Source organism: Desmodus rotundus, chromosome X (genome assembly GCF_022682495.2).
Source record: "Desmodus rotundus isolate HL8 chromosome X, HLdesRot8A.1, whole genome shotgun sequence".
NCBI lineage: Eukaryota > Metazoa > Chordata > Mammalia > Chiroptera > Phyllostomidae > Desmodus > Desmodus rotundus.
This window is the reverse complement of record NC_071400.1, coordinates 60,564,247-60,580,612: the sequence shown is the minus strand read 5'-3', so window position 1 is coordinate 60,580,612 and position 16,366 is coordinate 60,564,247. Positions and strand designations below refer to the sequence as shown.

At 54.0% G+C, this 16,366-nt stretch overlaps 2 protein-coding genes across 5 annotated transcripts; one reads left to right on the top strand and one right to left on the bottom strand.

Annotated features, from left to right (window-relative positions):
• Positions 1 to 1,011: 1,011 nt before the first annotated feature.
• Positions 1,012 to 10,140, bottom strand: TAFAZZIN (tafazzin, phospholipid-lysophospholipid transacylase). Of its 4 annotated transcripts, XM_024551182.3 has the most exons (10): positions 8,754 to 9,207; positions 8,544 to 8,672; positions 7,276 to 7,321; positions 6,942 to 7,027; positions 3,067 to 3,147; positions 2,935 to 2,976; positions 2,694 to 2,756; positions 2,465 to 2,517; positions 1,967 to 2,044; positions 1,012 to 1,847 (listed from the first exon to the last, which is right to left on the bottom strand). In XM_024551182.3, the coding sequence occupies exons 1-10, from the start codon at positions 8,860 to 8,862 to the stop codon at positions 1,746 to 1,748; spliced, it is 789 nt and encodes a 262-aa protein (XP_024406950.1). In that variant the 5' UTR covers positions 8,863 to 9,207; the 3' UTR covers positions 1,012 to 1,745. The 4 variants fall into 4 exon arrangements, with proteins under 4 accessions (XP_024406950.1, XP_024406946.1, XP_045044145.1 ...); XM_024551178.3 differs by having other exon boundaries at positions 8,544 to 9,207; XM_045188210.3 differs by lacking the exon at positions 1,012 to 1,847 and adding an exon at positions 10,045 to 10,069 and having other exon boundaries at positions 1,980 to 2,044; positions 2,465 to 2,534; positions 8,544 to 9,207.
• A 398-nt stretch (positions 10,141 to 10,538) lies between these two features.
• Positions 10,539 to 16,274, top strand: DNASE1L1 (deoxyribonuclease 1 like 1). The gene is made up of 8 exons (XM_024551118.4): positions 10,539 to 10,705; positions 12,401 to 12,609; positions 12,953 to 13,041; positions 13,121 to 13,207; positions 14,505 to 14,605; positions 14,752 to 14,864; positions 14,945 to 15,193; positions 15,269 to 16,274. Exons 2-8 carry the CDS (start codon positions 12,481 to 12,483, stop codon positions 15,410 to 15,412), a joined length of 912 nt encoding a protein of 303 aa, XP_024406886.1. The 5' UTR covers positions 10,539 to 10,705; positions 12,401 to 12,480; the 3' UTR covers positions 15,413 to 16,274.
• The last annotated feature ends 92 nt before the right edge of the window (positions 16,275 to 16,366 follow it).

Here is a 16,366-nt window from a genome sequence, read left to right as displayed (position 1 = left end):
ATTAAGAAAGGTTTTTTGAGGGGTGGGTAGGGCAGGGGAGAGTAATGAGGGGAATGGGGACAACTGTAATTGAACAAAAATTTTAAAATTCAAAAAAAAAAGAAAGTTGTTGTTTTTTTTTTTTTAAAGATAGACTCTATCAGATTAAGAAAGTTCCTCTCTTGCCCTGGCTGGTGTGGCTCAGTGGATTGACCACCAGCCTGCAAACCAAAGGGTATATCCTGTATGCTATACCCTGTTGTTTGCTTAGTTTGTTTTTGTTTTGGGGTTCAGTTGTGGATAGTTGTGAGTTTGTTGTCATCTGTCATGACTAGGAATTGAACCAGCAACCTTTCAGTTCGCAGGCCAGCGCTCAATCCACTGAACCGCACCAGCCAGGACCAACCTGTTCTTATTTATGCTGACACAAGTATGGCGCTTCATTTCCTTATGTTTGTTGATCTTTGTGAGGTCTTTTTGGTTAATCTTCACCTTGGATGAACTGGAGCCCTAAACTGAGGCTGCTTTCCTCCAGAGAGGATTTACTTTCTGTTTGTGCCAGGAGTGCCACCACCCTGGGTCCCAAGCTCAATCTAGCTGTTCCCCTTTCCCACTTCTCACCACAGCACCTTCGGAGACCTCCTCCCTCTTGGGAAGCAGTAGGGGAGGGAAGATTGAACTGCTACCTTTTTTTAATTGTATTTTTTTCCATTACCATTTATTCTCCTTATACACCCCTCTCCCCGCACCCCCTGAACTGCTCCTTACTTCTCCCTACTTTGCTAGTTTTAGGTTTTGAAGCAATTCCTTTAGCCTTGCTTTGCCTCCTTTACAAAATGAGATTAATTCTCACTTTCACAAGGTTGCTATGGGGATCACAGACAACGACTGAAGTCCATGACTGGCACATGCGGAGAGCTCAGCTCGACACCCATCTGTTGACGAGCTCTGGACCTGCCCAGGGCTCTAAGGGCCCAGCCTTCCTGTCCAGTGGGTTACCTCCGATCCCCACCACTACGGAGAGGCCAGAGGTAAAACAGCACAACACAGATGCTTTATTGTTTACAAAACGTGGAAACCCAACTCCAGGAGTGAGGCCAGGGACACAGAAATGACGGAGAACTGGTGGGCCCCAGCATGGGAGGAGTGGCCAGGCCTCAGGCCCTTGCTGCTGCAGGCGCCACTCTGGCAAAGGGCTGCAATTTGCCTGCAGCCCAGCGCTGGCCCCTGCCGGAGGCTCCCGGGCCTCTGGGAAGGTCGGGCAGAAGGAAGCAGTGGCTAAAGACCATCCCTGACGAGGTGGTGAGCAGCTCCACACCAACAGCCTCGTGGTCCCTCCCCGAGCTCCAGCCTAGTCATCCACCCCACTTCAACTACCCTCCCTCCAGAGGCCAGCGCTGGGAGAGAACACATGAAGGCAAGAAGGAAGAAGGCCACTACCTAAACTTCCTCCCTTTCTGACCAGGATGAAGGAGCAGCTGTGACCCTTCCTTCAACTGAAGAACCACAGACAAGCTGGAATGCTCACCAACTAGGAGAGGGTACCCTTTAAGGGTTATGAAGAAATCTGTCTAAAAAACCCTATCTGAGCTCATAGCATCAGTCCATTTCCCAGCCCTAGCTGTGTGCAGGGGCAAGAACTGAACGGTAGTAATGGGAGCCCGGCAGCTGGGGACTGGGTCCCAGAGCTGCCTCTTCCGCAGGCCTCAGGGGCGCGTGTCATAGGACCATGAGGCAGCCAGGGCAGGGTCTGGACAGGGCAGCGCCTATCTGCCGGGCTGCAGGTGGTTGTGGAGCTGCTCCGCCTGGGTCTTCAGGCGCTGGAATTCCTCCTGAATGAAGTCAGTCAGGGCTTTGCGCATCTCCACCTGAGAGGAAGGACTGGGGCTCACCTGCAGCCCTCAAGGAGCTTCGCCCAGGAGCCCTGGGAGGCTAAGGGTGCCGGGAGGGGCCAAGGACAGCCAGGGGACATCCTGGGGACACTCACGGTGGACTTATTCTCTGCCCGGAGCCGCTCGAGCACAGGCAGGACACTGAAGGGCTTTCCTATCAACACGGTGATTTTCTGCAGAGGAAACCGGCCACCAGATGACAGCAACAGGGAGAATGCCCACAGCCCTAGCCCAACCGCCCCAGGGAGCCAGAAACAGAGTCCTGCCCCTAACTTGCTAGGTGCTCCCTCGGGCCACTCTCCCTCTTTCGGACGAGGCTCAATGGTATCCAAGGGCCATCCCGGTCCTAGGGTCCATGCTCTAGATGTCCCATCCTGTCCTAACCCCAAGGACCACCCCTGCCGAGGCCTGATTTCCTTTGCTCTCCTTGTACAGGGCTTGGTGCCAGGAAGGCCCTCTCAATGTTCTACTTGGTCCCTCTGCTGCAGCCTCAAGCTCAGCTCCTCCTGAATCTGGCCTCAGTAACGCTGAGTGGGAGACAAAGAGCAGATGGCAGGCAGGCTGGCAGATGAAGGTCAGCAGCCTCTACCTACCTGTCCAAAGCGGGGGAAGTACGGCGGGTTGTTAGGAAGGACGTCGTTCATTCCTGTAGCAAACAGAAGGCTGGGAAGCAGGCATGGGGTGGAGCAGGACAGCCCCAGCTCCCCACCCCGGCACCCTCTCCCTGCCACCCAGTGGAAACAGCCCCAAACACCAGCTAGGGAAGCCCCTGTCCCTGCCTCCATCCCCAGACTGCAGGCTCACCCCGAGAGGGCAGCTTACCCACATGCCACAGCGGCAGGATGACAGGGTTGAGACGACACTCGGCAATCAGGCGCCCAATTCCTGCCCCACGGAGAGGCAGAAACATTGGTGCAAGCAGAGCTTCAGTGCTGGCCTCCAGCGGAGGCCGTCTGCCCTCCCCTAGTTAAAACCAGCTCCCATGGGCCAGCCCTTGTCTTGGCATTTGTCCCCTTGCTGCTGCTACCATGGTCCAACCAAGCCAGAGAGGGCTAGCCCTTACCCCACTTGAAGCGCAGGAACTCAGAGCTCATGTTCACTTTTCCTGAGTGGGGGGAGACAGAGGTAAGGCTTTGGGGGCTGGGGAGTCTCATCCACATTCTTGGGGGCATATGACCCTACCAGCCTCACTGACCTTCTGGGAAGATGTGCACCCAGTCCCCGTGGTTGAGCTTCTCCAAAATAAAGTCCATTCCCTTCTGGTAAACACCGTCTCCTGCCAAGAAAAGGTATCTCTCCATCAGTCCCCATTCTCCTGGGGTCCCCTCCATCCCTCTCCCTCAGAATAAAGCAACAGCTCAGGAACCATGTCTTCCCCTTCCCCACTGCACCGTCCACACAGACTGTCTCTCCTGAGCCAGCTCAGCCCCAGCCGCACCACTTCGCACCTCTTGGCACCCTTCGTTCAATACTGTCCTCTACACCTCTAAGTGCCTGTCACTTGCAAGGCAGCATCATCTCAAACTGACTGAAAGTCTGAACAGGACGATTCCTCCACTGACCTCCAATGTCACCTTTTTTTAAATCTTTTTTTACTGATTGATTTTAGAGAGAGGGAGGGAGGGAGAGAGATTTGTTGTTCCACTTATTTATGCATTCATTGGTTGCTTCTCGTATGTGCCCTGACCAGGGATTGAAACTGCAACCTTGGCAAATCGGGATGATGCTCTGACCAACTGAGCTACCCAGCCAGGGCCCGACCCCACCTTTTGCCTATTGGTCCCATCACAGCCTCACCCACTGAGCCATTCAGCCACAGGCATACACCTGCAGTACAGCCCCTGGCAACCTACCCCACCCCGATCCACACACTACCCTCTCCTCCCTCCCTCCCTCCCCAGACAGGCTCTTGGAGCTTTCTTTATCCTTGGGAGGAGCCACCCTGGGGCAAGCCTACACCTGCTGCTCCTGGCCCATTGGCCGCTGCTGGAGTCTGTTCATGACTTCCGGCCTCACTTGGGCCACAGATTCTGGATAGCGACCCTTTCTCTGCGGCTTGGCCAGGCCAGTTCCTGCAGCTACTCCTCACAGTCCTCCCAGCCCTGCCTGCACTCAGCCTCCTCCATCCCTCTCTCCTGCTGGCCCCTTACTCACAGGGCTCCCCCTGAAAACTAGACTCTCCATTTGATGGAACATATGGTGTTGTGAGCTGGGAGAAACTCAAATTGGCTAGACTGAAAAAAATGGAGTCAAGCTGCCCCCAGTGCTAGCAACACACACCTTGGAGATGCCCGAGACCATGACACTGAACCCAGGTGGCCCAGAGGTCAGCAAGAACAGACATGGATGCCTAATGCTGCACGCTGGCTTTCAACTTGGAGCCATGTGGAGATCACTCATGACCACACACGGTAAGAGTGTCATCAACCCTGTCCATCCAGTGGACAGAGAGAGAAGGGGGCGGTTGAAGGAGCAGGGTAGTTAAGAGGAAACATCTCAGCAAGTGGGGAGCAGATGAGAGCCACATCACAGAGGGAGAGACCCACACTGGGACCGTCTCGGGCCGATGCACCAAGAAATGGACTTTTAATCTGTTCTCTGCAAGGCTGGGTCTTTGGAAGGTGCTACTTAAGGCTCCAGGAGTCTCAATCTAACCCAAGCGGGGACCTGGCCCAGCAGCTTCCTCAGGGGCTGCAGCTGGGGAGCACGGCGAGGATGGTGGTTTCCCTTCTTGAGGTTGCATTACCTGGCAGAGGTGGGCTTCAGAAGTATCAGCTCCTTCTCTACTGAAGCGCACTGGTGCGGCCAAGCCATCCAGCTTGAAATCGAAGTTTTAAAACAACGCTATGCTTTTGGAGCAACACTTCATAATGTTTAGCTTTTGCAAAGTCTCCTTCTACTCACTGGTAGAGCTTGTGCAAGATCACTCCAATACTTCATGTCATGTCACAAGGCCTATGCTTTGGGGGGGGAGGGAGCGGGAAATTTTTGGCAACACAGAAGCAAAGTATGCCACATACTTCCTTTGCTTCAATGTGTTAGATCTTCGCTGTCCATCAAATTCACTTGATAAGAGTCTTGTCCCTGCTCACTTTCTCTCACTGAAGGTGTTTAGGGGTAAGATTTTGCTTTCTGTGTTTAATGGTGCGATAAACCTTAGATGCAGGTCAAAAAGAAAGATGACACAAGAAGCAGATGGGGACGCCTGTCCAGGGACGCAGAGGGAGGAACTGAGACTCAGGGATGAGGGATATGTGAGCAGAATCCCCGTCTCTCAGAACAGGGCATGACAACTCCACAGTCACCAGCCACGACACTGTAGTCTCTGTGCTTTAAAGAAATGAAGCAGCCTCCAAAAGCAACAACAAAAGAACACATTCTAGGCCTCTGTCTCTGGGGAGTAGTCCGAGGATTTGGAGGCAAGAGTACTGTAGCTTTTCATTTATTTGAGATTACTTTATTAGATTTTACCATGTTTTACCTTGACCAACTAGAAATAAAAAAATAAAAAAATAAAAAAAAAAAAAAGCTCCCCCTTGACACCTCTCACACCCTTTGGTTACTTCTTCCTCTCTCTTCTGCGCACCCAGCCTCTGGGAGCAGTGGCCATCCCTGCTGTCCCCCTCCCCTCCCCCTCTCCAGCCCCCACAAGGTCCTGGGGCTTTGCTTCCTTCTCTCTGGCCATTGCTTCCTGCTTCCTCGGTGACTTGTCTGTCCTTCTGTGCTCTGAGGTGCCGTCCTGGGTCCCTGCAGGTGCCGTCCAGAGGTCCCTGGGTCCTCTGCAATCTCACCTCTATGTTTGTGGCTTCGTTTGTGGTCCAGTGCCCAATATCTTTATTCCCAACCATTGTTTTTTCCAACCATTCTTGTGAGTTCCAGAACTGTATACCCCAGTGCCTCTGGAACAGTTCCCTCCTTGGGTGACAGGCTCCTCAGATAAATCACATGCAAAACAGGACCCACCTTCTCTCCTAACCCCCGAATCCCACCCTCCAAGTGGCTTAGTATCACCAGATGTCACCTAGCGTCATCTTTGAGTTCTCTTTTCTTCACCCCCTCCCACACCCAATCCATGAACGAGTTCTGTCAACTCTGCCTCCAGAGTGCATCCCCAAGCAGTCCCCTTCTCAGGCTCTCCACAGCAATTTCCAGAGGCCCAGCTACAATCCTCTGCTGCCAGAATTGCTGCGACAGCCCCTAACCAGGCTCCCCGCCTCCACCCAGCCCTGCTCCCATCCACCAGCCACGCTTCGACCAGGGTGCTCTCTCTCTGAACCAGAGATGAGAGCACATCGCTACCTTGGTGAGAGCACAGATTCCAAAATTCTTAACACGATTATTCCAGCACCTTCGGCCCACAACCTGCATTTTCTACCTTTATCAATTACCTCTCCAGTGCCTGGCAAATGCTTCCTGTGTCTAGAAGGCTTTTCCTTTCATATTCTGCCTGGAAGAATGCTGCTTCCACAGAGGAAAGAGCAACCTGGGTTTGAATCCTGGCTTTGCTACTTCTCTCCCAATGACCTTGGACCAGCAGCTTAATCCCTCCAAGTCCCTTTAGGTGGACAATGGGAACCAAAACTGGCCCCTAGCTCCTGAGGCTCTTGAGAGGTGCTGAGTAGTCATTCAGTGTTATACACCTCAGTCCATAGGCACATTTGTTCTACCAAGCCCTGCAGCCTGTGGCACATGCCACCTCCATCACAGACACATGGCACCACACTGCCACCAGTGAGTCTCTTAGCAATGTCCTCAAGAGAAAGGGCTGTGGATAACACCTCCTTCACTTCTAAATGCCAGAGCTCCAGGTTTGTACAATACTCAGGCAGTTGCAGGGAATCAAGCACTCTCCAAAAAAACCATCGTTCCTCCAGCGATGGAGCTGCCTCACACTAGTGCGGCAGCACGTCCTGGCTCCCCTTGCTCCCAGGCTGCATGTCCCACCTGGGTCCCTCCACTCCCAGTGCTGCCAAACCAAAAGCACCGACCACCAGGGGAGGCCAGAGAAGCCTGTAGAAGCACCTCCCTGCACCCACTGGCCCAACAGCCCCTCCCAGAGATGCAGCTTACCTCGGCATACTGGCACGCACTTGCCCAAGCTGAAGAAGTGTGAATGTAGCTCCCTGGTGAAACAGATGTCTGCAGCTGCGGGGGTCCTGGAGTGGGGACAGACGCAGTCATCCCTGTTGCCCCTGCTCCCTGCTTCCCAACCTGTCCCCCCAGCATGATGCCTGACATCCCCAGCAATATGGGATGGAGGCTCAGGAGGGCCTGCGGGGCCCCACCCCCCTGCCCTGCCTGGACTGCTGGGTGCCGCCTCCTGGGCAGAGCAGGAGGAGGGCAAATCTGGGCAGAGACGGGTGGGGCCTGCCGGGCCCTTTGGGAGGGGCCCATTCCTCCTCACCAACGCATCAACTTCAGGTTCCAGATGTGGCGAAGTTTCAGGATCCCTAGAGAAGGAAAGGAAAGGTGTCATGCCCCAACTCACCTTGCTTTCAGGAAGCACCTTTCTCTGTCTCCCCATTTCAGGGATCGAAGAACAAGGGCAGCAGCACTACCATTTCCCTGTGGCCCAAAGTGGCATCTTCCAGATCCTTGGGCTGGATCCCCAGGTTCTCACTGGCTCCTCACTCTCTTCCACTCCCCATATCTCATTAGTAACCATGTCTGGTCTGCCTACCTCCGCGATATATTTTGACGCTGTCTATTTTTCTATACCTCTCTCTCCAATTTCACTGTCACCAGCCTGGTTCAGGCTACTGGAACACTGTAAGCAGGGTGTCCACCCTGTGGCCCACGGGCCACACGCAGCTCAGGATGGCTGTGAATGCGACCCAACACAAAATCGTAAATTTACTTTAAAAGAAATGTTTTTGTGATTACGTGTCGCAATGTATTTAATATGTGGCCCAAGACAACTCTTCTTCTTCCAGTGTGGCCCAGAGATGACAAAAGGTTGGACACCCCTGGTAAAATCTAAAGCCTGCTTCCTGGCCCCCTGGGATCTGCCTGTGGCACCGACGGACTATTCCCTACCCAGCAGCCAGGGTGAGCTCTGAAAGGCTCCGATTTGACCTGCTGCTTCCCCATGTAGTCTAACCTCCTGTGTTCAGCAGTGAAACCTCTTGACACCCCTCTACCCAGCCATCCGGATTATTGGAGCAAAACAACATTTCTGGGAAGTCATTAGAGCAGGAACTTCTAGGTGGGAAGCTGAGCTCCCAAATAAGGGTGATTGGAGGGTACACACCCAGCCCGGGGCAAACCTGGAAACAGGATACAGGTCTCCCAGCCCCTCGCCCAGAGTTTCCTTGACAGGTCCTCAGATTTGTTCCCAAGACTCCAAGACTCTGTGGGACCTTCAATAATTTAGAGAAGGAAGGGTTCCACAGGCCTGCGGCAACAGAGAAAACTGTCAGACCGTGCCCTGGGGCCAGTTCCTCACTTCCTCATTCACTCCAGATTTCCGAGGCTCTGTCCAAATCACCTTCCCTGGGAGGATGCTAAGGGGGTCACAAATCAAACTTTCTCCATTAGGGCAGGCCACCCCAGAAACAGTAGTGCCGGAGCTATGTGAAGAGCCCAGTGAGAAGTGAGTTTCTTCTGCTTTTGTTTGGCCGTTTCTGGGGTCCTCTCCCTGCCTCCCCGAGCCCGGCACACTGGTGGGTATACCCCAGAGATGAGGGTCGTCCATGCAGGACTGGTGATTGGAGACAGTGATGAGAGGGGTGGTTGGGCCTCGGTTCTCGATGAGCTCGTACAGCACCTCCTTGTTGTGGACGGTAAGGTGGTTCATGTACTCTGGGGGGAGAGAAAGAGTGTGGGGGTCTTGGCCTCCTTTTCCTCCGGGGCCCAGGGCTTCCCCCAGCCAAGCCCACTCACTGGTCCAGAAGCAGCTGTAGGTGCCCACCAGGCCCATGACGACGCTGCTGGCCAGGGTCCAGGTGAACCGCGGCACCGCGGGGAATGGCCATTTAACATGTAGGGGCATCTCCTCCCTACCGCCCCCCGCGGCCTGGCCGTCCCCCTGCCACGGGGCAGCCTGCGGGGCCGCTCTAAGTCTGTATCCTCAATCGCTCCAGAGCCCTGTCCCTAACAGACCCGCGCCAAAGACGTGTGCCGCGACTCGGCGCGACGGGGGACTCGACCAAGGTCACCTTGCGGGGCAGGCCAGAGCCTGGCCCGGCCCCGCTCTCTCGCCTCAGACGAGCCGCCACTGTGCTCAGGAGCCGGGGGTCGCAGTGAAGAACAAGACGAACTGACGCCGGCAACCGCGCGCCTCACGCACCCATCCGCGGAAAAGCGAGCCTGCAGAGGCCACACGTTCTTCCGTCGCCTGTCGCAAAACGCGCGCGGGCCGCTTAACGGCAGCGGGGGCTGTCGTAACCCTCACCCCGCCCGGCCCCAGCGCAGCCGCAGTTCGAGGCCGCCCGTCAGCGGCGCGTCCCTTTTGTCTCATTTCTTCCCCAGAAAAATCTCCGTAGGTATTGTGGGTTACGCAGCAGGATTACCTGACACCCTTCAAAGTCGGGGCTGGCGAAGCACTTTTACTTTCGTTTTTTCCCCCATTATTTAGGTAAAATTTATATAACAAAACTAACCATTTTATAGTATTTTATAGCGTTTAAAGTATATATTTTGTGTAGATAATACATACATTATGTCATAGATTATGTAATTTTACATAATTACAGTGTTATAGAGTTGCACTATATGTCTATATCTGTGTAATAAAATGTAATATGTGATGGAATATATAGCAATGTGTATCTGGTGTGTATTACAATATTTTATATCATGTAATGCATTTGTAATGTTGTCAACTACCGCCTCTAAGTCCAAAACATGTTCATCACCCCCAAAACAAAGCCCTGTGCCCCTCAAGAAGACAATTTTTTATATTAAATCTTAATTTTATTGATTAAAAATTTTGTCCAACCTGCTCACTGGCAATGGCGACATTGGCCTGATGCCCGCTGTGCAGCCATCCAGTGAGGACTCACCTCCCACCCTCAGACCTCGCCGAGTCCCCGAGCTGTCCCAACAGCAAGAGTGCCAGACACCATGCCGTGCTGAGCTGTCAGCTCTCTAGTACCCCTCTCTTAGGGACAGTTCCTCAATATACCCTTGACGTCCAGCACCGCGGCCAGTTCCTGTGCCAACTGTCGCTCACTTTGTATCTCCAGAGAGCTCAGGAGGGTGCAGCCCCACTGGGGCCCAGCCCGAGAACTTGGAGAGAAGGCTGTTGTCCTCAGGGGTGCCCAGGCTCTCCGCGGGGCTCCCCTACATAGAGCACGAGCTCCAGCTTTTGCGTCTTCCCTCACCAGATGCTGCCTGGAGGCAGTTCCAGAGCGGGGACTGAGCGCCCAGTCTGGGGGAATGCAGCTCCGGGATGGCACTCAAGCGCCCGCTCCTCCTCGCCGCACACCCTTGGCACAAGCAACCACTCATTAACGGGCTCTGCGCCTGGATCTCTCCCTGTGACTCACAGGTCTGTCATCTGCCTGCAGCCCGGAGCCTCCGCCCTTGCCGGGTCTCACGCCTGACCCAGAGCGCGGGGTCGGGGGCGGGGCGGAGCAGGCGGGGTCTGATGGGAAACTGGGCGGGTAGGAATCAGCTGCCTGTCCTATCATCAAGCGCTGAGTCAGAACCGGGACCTCCTCTGCTGGTGGGGAAGTGAAGGTTGGCCAGCCTGGCCCCGACGGGTGAGGCGGTAAGACAGCCTGTTCCTCTTTTCGCCTCTCTGGTCTCTGCCGGGCAGACGCTGTGTTTCCGTGGGGTGTCTCGATCCGCTTACAGCTGAGGCAGGTGTGCAGACAAGCTGGTCTGTGCAGGTATGGAATCCCTCTGGGCAGAGGGAGGGTGGAAGTTGTCCCCCACTCCGGAGGTGTGGGCGGTAGTAAGAGACAAAAGGAACCCCGGGGCTGGGGCCAAAGTCTGGTGTTGGAAGCCCAGGCTGGGCTTTGGTCTTCTTGTCCTCCACCCTCCTGGGGGGCTCCTGGCCCTAGAACCTCCAAGCCTGTCCTTGACAGTCCAGGGCTGCCCAAACACCCACATACATCCCAGAATAGGCACCACAGCAGGCGACCCAAACTAACATGAGTGACAGAGCAGGTGATGAGGAAGAAACAGGAGTGGAGCTGGCCAGGAGAGTGAAGATGTGCAGAAAAGCCATGACACATAAACAGAGAAGAGAGGCCAAGAAAAACAGAGGCAGAGCCTGAGAGAGGAGGAAAGTGAGCCCCAGGGGGAAGGTGACAAAGTGAGAGAGAAGAGCAGGCAGACAGAAGTCAAAGCACTTATTTTATCACTGAACGAGAGCCACATGATCAAGGAGCTGAGCCCAAAAGAGCAAAGTCAGGGTGAGTCTGAGAAAAACATAAACCCCGAGAGACTCTCAGGAAATGGGGGGGGGTCTCTAGCTGATAACATGAACAAGAGGGGCTCACCAATGGTGGTGCGGCATGGCAAAGGGGCCCCATCACGCGCTGCAGTGGGGTGATTTGGTGTACTTGAGATCATTTTAAATGCATATGCCCTTAAACCCAGCAATTGCACTGCAGAGAGCTTGTCTTAAAGATTAACATCTTACAAGTGGAGAGAGAGATATTTGTGAAGATGGTCCTCCTAGTTACTAATGGCGGTGAAAAGCTGGGATCAACCCTGAGGTTGAACCTTCGTGCACTGCTGGAGGGAATGTAAGTTGGTGCAGCTGCTGTGGAAAATAGTACGGTGGTTCTTCGATAAATTAATCATAGAATTATTACATGGCTCAGCAATTCCACTTCTGGGAATATACCAAACAGAATTGAAAGGAGGAACTTGAAGAGATATTCGTACAGTCATGTTCATAAGCATTACTCACAGCAGCCGAAAGGTAGAGGCAACCCAAGTGTCTATTCACAGATGAATGGATGGAGAAAATGTGGTTATGCATACAGTGGAATATTACTCAGCCTTTAAAAGGAAGGGAATTTTGAACCAATGTCGCCCCAATAAATTCAATTTTTTTAAATAAAAGGAAGGAAATTTTGACATGCTACCACATGGATGAGCCTTAAGGACATTATGCTAAGTGAAATAAGCCAGTCACAAGAGGACAACTGGTGTGTTATTTCATTCTATGAGGTCCCTGGAGCAGGCAAACTCATAGAGACAGAAAGTGGGGTGGTTGGTGCCAGGGGCTATGGAGGGATATGGGGGGGGTTAGTGTTTAACGTGGACAGAATTTCAGTTTGGGAAGGTGGAAAAGTTCTGCGGGTGGATGGCGGTGATGGCGGCACAGCAATGTGAATGTGCTTACCGACACCGAACTGTACACTTAAAAATGGTTGGGGTGTTAAATTCTATGCTGTGTGTGTTTTACCACAATTAAAAGAATGAGGCCAAGCCGTATGTGCCAGTGTCAGAAGATGTCCACAGGGAGAAAAGGCAGGAAGCCCGCAACGCTGGCAGCTCCGGGGGGCTGGCGCTGGGCAGCAGGGTGAGAATCACTTCCTCCTCTGTCCATAACATTGTGTCCTTCTCAGACTAGCACCGAGCCCAGCTGGGACTGCATCCTGAGGCAACCTGGATTCCTCCAGAGGATCCCAGTAGCGCGAACACAGCCATGCGCTGCCCAGCTGTGCTCCTGCTCCTGGTTGGTGGGATTGGGGCCTTTCGCATCTGTGCCTTCAACGCCCAGCGGCTGACGCTTGCCAAGGCGGCCAGGGACCACGTGATCAACACCTTAGTTCGGGTAAGTTCCTCATTGCAGGGAAGCTGCACTCCTGAAGACCACAAGACACAAAGCCCCCAGCCCTGCCTGACCCAGAGCATGTCGCAGAAAAGAAGGGACATGGGTACAGAGACATCGGGCAAGGGCCTCCCGTGGCGTCGGCCTGAGTCTCTTCCCCTGTAGTGTGGGCGGGCATGGCACTCCGTTTTCTCCCAGGTCTTTTCTAGTCCCACTGCTGTCTGTGGGCCACAGCCAGCACACTGTGACACTCTCGACCACGTCAGTGGCCAGCGCCAGTTCCTCAGGGACCTCACTGCCCTCCTGGGTGGTGCTGAGCAGGGCTGGCCTTCCTGCTGTCCTGCAGATCCTGGCCCGCTGCGACATCATGGTGCTGCAGGAGGTGGTTGACCCTTCTCCCAGTGCCATCTCCCTCCTGCTTCGAGAGCTCAACCGGTGAGCTGGGCTCTATGGGTCTAATCCGGGGTCCCCTTGAGCCTCAGGGCCCCTGACACTGGGCTCCCTTTCCTGGCAGATATGACGGCTCTGGGCCCTACAGCTCCCTGAGCAGCCCCCCTCTAGGGCGCAGCACATATATGGAGAAGTACGTGTACATCTACCGGTAAGCACGGACGGAGGCCAGGGCACACTGAGAGACGGCTGAGTATTCGTAAGGGCTGCAGGCCCCTTCCTCCTGGGGCAGCCCCCACCTTCTCATCGCATGGTTTCTCCTCCACCGTTTTATTCTGGGATCTGCCTCTCCTCTTCCCTTGCCAGCTTTGGTGTTCACGTGTTCCTACAGCAGGTTGGGCCCCTCTGCCTTCTTCTGTGGAAGCGAGGCACAGGGCATGTCTGGGCCCGTTTGGGAGTGGCTGGCTGCAGCTTCTGGGAAAGAGGCTCAACCAGGGCCCGTCATGGGCCTTGAGTGGATATGGTTTCCAGAAACAGCCCTAAGATCCTGGGAAGACATCCTGGGGGGAACCCTTTGGGGTCAGGTTCGAGAGGACAAGGGGGACTGTCAGGGAAGGAGATCTATTTTCTTTTTTTTTTTAAGATTTTATTTATATTTAGAGCGAGGGGAAGGGAGGGAGAAAGATGGGGAGAAAAACATCAATGTGTGGTTGCTTCTCTCACGGCACCCACGGGGCACCTGGCCCACGACCCAGGCATGTGCCCTGACTGGGAATTGAACCTGCAACCCTTTGGTTCACAGGCCCCCACCCAATCCACTGAGCCACACCAGCCAGGGCAAGACTATTTCTTTATGTAGATGAAATTATATAATGTCTAGAATTCACTCCAAAATATTGGGGAACAATGTCCACACAGGAATGCTCATAGCAGCCTCACTCATGACTCCTTAAAGTAGAAGTGAGCCAAGTGCCCACCAGCTGATGCGTGGATAAATAAAAGGTGGTCTCCCTATCCAATGGAATATTACTCAGCCATCAGAGGGAGTTAAACACTGGCCCATGCTACAGCACTGGTGAACCTTGGAAACCTACACTAAGGAAAGAAGCCAGATACAGAAGAACAAATCTTATTCGATTACATGGACATGAGACACCCAGAATAGGTGAACCTAGAGACAGAAAATAGGCCACTGGCTGCCGGGGGCTGAGGGGAGGGGAATGGGAAGTGACTGTTCATGGGTACAGTTTCTTTTTGGGGTGATAAGAATGTCCTAAAATTGATTGTGGTGATGGGTCTATAACTTACAAATATACTAAATACCACTGGAATTTTATGGTATATAAATTTTGTCTCAATCAAATTCTATGAAAAAGGCTAAGAAAGCTGTGCTCCCATGAGCTGAAGCTGCTGGTGGAGGGCCCCCTCCCTGAGTGCCAGCTCTGATGTTGGCACTTGCCAACCAAAATCGATGTGGGGCCACTGCTTCCCATCCCTTGGTCCCCCAGGTCTCACAAGACACAGGTCCAGGATTACTACGTGTACAATGACAAGGATGACGTCTTTGCCCGGGAGCCCTTTGTGGCCCAGTTCACTTTGCCCAGCAAGGGTAGGAAGGAAAGGGTGGCCCTGCTGTGTGGGAGCGGGAAGTGGGGGGATCTGGCTGGCTCTCTTAGGGGCTTGGTCATCCAGAAGAGGCTGTGTGCAGAAGAGCCAGGACGGGGTGGGAGCCCTCCATCTCTGGGGTCTTGTTAGTCCTTCCCAGCTTGGTGTTGGTCCCCCTACACACCACTCCGAAGGCTGTAGAGAAGGAGCTGAACGCCCTGTACGATGTGTTTCTGGATGTCTCCCAGCACTGGCAGAGCAAGGTAGGGCTGGGCAGGTTGCATCATAGAGATGGGAACTGGATGGCAGGGTGGCCAGGCCCAACAGCTGTCCCCCTCTCCAGGACATGATCCTGCTTGGGGACTTCAATGCTGACTGTGCTTCACTGACCAAAAAGCGCCTGGGTGAGCTGGTACTGCGGACTCAGGCCGACTTCTACTGGGCAATCGCCGATGAGGAGGACACCACGGTGCGGGCCAGCACCCACTGTGCCTACGACCGCATAGTGCTGCACGGAGAGCGCTGCCAGAGCCTACTACACACGGCCTCGGCCTTCAACTTCCCCAGGGTGTTCCAGCTCACTGAGGAGGAGGTAAAAGGCTGAGGCACAAGTTGGCCACAGAGAAGTTGCTCAGCCCTGACACTCTGTCCCTCTGTGCATCCCCAGGCCCTCAACATCAGTGACCACTACCCTGTGGAGGTGGAGCTGAGCAGGGCACCACACAAGATCCAGCCCCTCAGTCTGGCCGCTCTGTTGCTGCCATCGCTGCTGCTGGTGCTGCCGCCACTCCTGCCCCAAAGCTGGGCTTGATGGCCTGAACCTCACCCCGACCCCGGTGCCTGCTGCACACAGATGTGGTGATGACATTGTCTTCGGGACTCAAACCCCAGCCTCTCCTGTCCTTCTGCCCTGCGGCCAAAGCGACTCCCGAAGGGCTTCAACTGCAGCCCTCCTCCATCCCCTACCTATTGACTGCTGTGGGTCCTTTGGTTAAGCCTGTGCCTGGCATTAGAATGTGGACGAGGAGGCAGGACCCTGAGGCTGGAGCCATGGTGCTCTTCCCCCAGGTCCGCAGGAGTGGGGGGGGGGTAAAGCAGGCAGGCTCCAGGGCTGAGGGAGGGGAGAAGGGCTCAGAAAAGGGAATCACAACTTGTGAAAAATGACAAAAAGGAAACATATACACACTGAGGACAAAAAGCTACATTACAGGGACACATGTGCATAGAAGATATATCAATGGAACACCTTTATGGCACATAGGATTCATATGAGTCAGTATTAAGATGCCGGTAGAGAAAAGAATGGAACCCTATCCAGTGTGGCTCAGTGGATTGAGCCTCAGCCTATGAACTGAAGGGTCACTGGTTCAACTCCCAGTCAGGGCACATGCCTGGGTTGTGGGCCAGGTTCCTGGTTGGGGACATGTGGGAGGCAACCTGTGGATGTTTCTCTCCCTTCCTATAAGGGTGAATAAAATCTTTTTTAAAAAAAAGATGGAGCCCCAGCTGGTGTGGCTCAGTGGATTTGAGCGCTGGCCTGCAAACCAAAGGGTCGCCAGTTTGATTCCCAGTCAGGGCACATGCCTGGGTTGTGGGCCAGGTTCCCTGGTGTAGGGCGTGAGGAAACCACACACTGATGTTCTCTCCCTCTCCTTCCGTCTATTAAAAAAAAAAGAAAAAAAAAAGCTGGTGTGGCTCAGTGGGTTGAGCACCAGCCTGCAAATCAATAGGTTGCTGGTTTGATTCCCAGGCAGGGCAACCGACC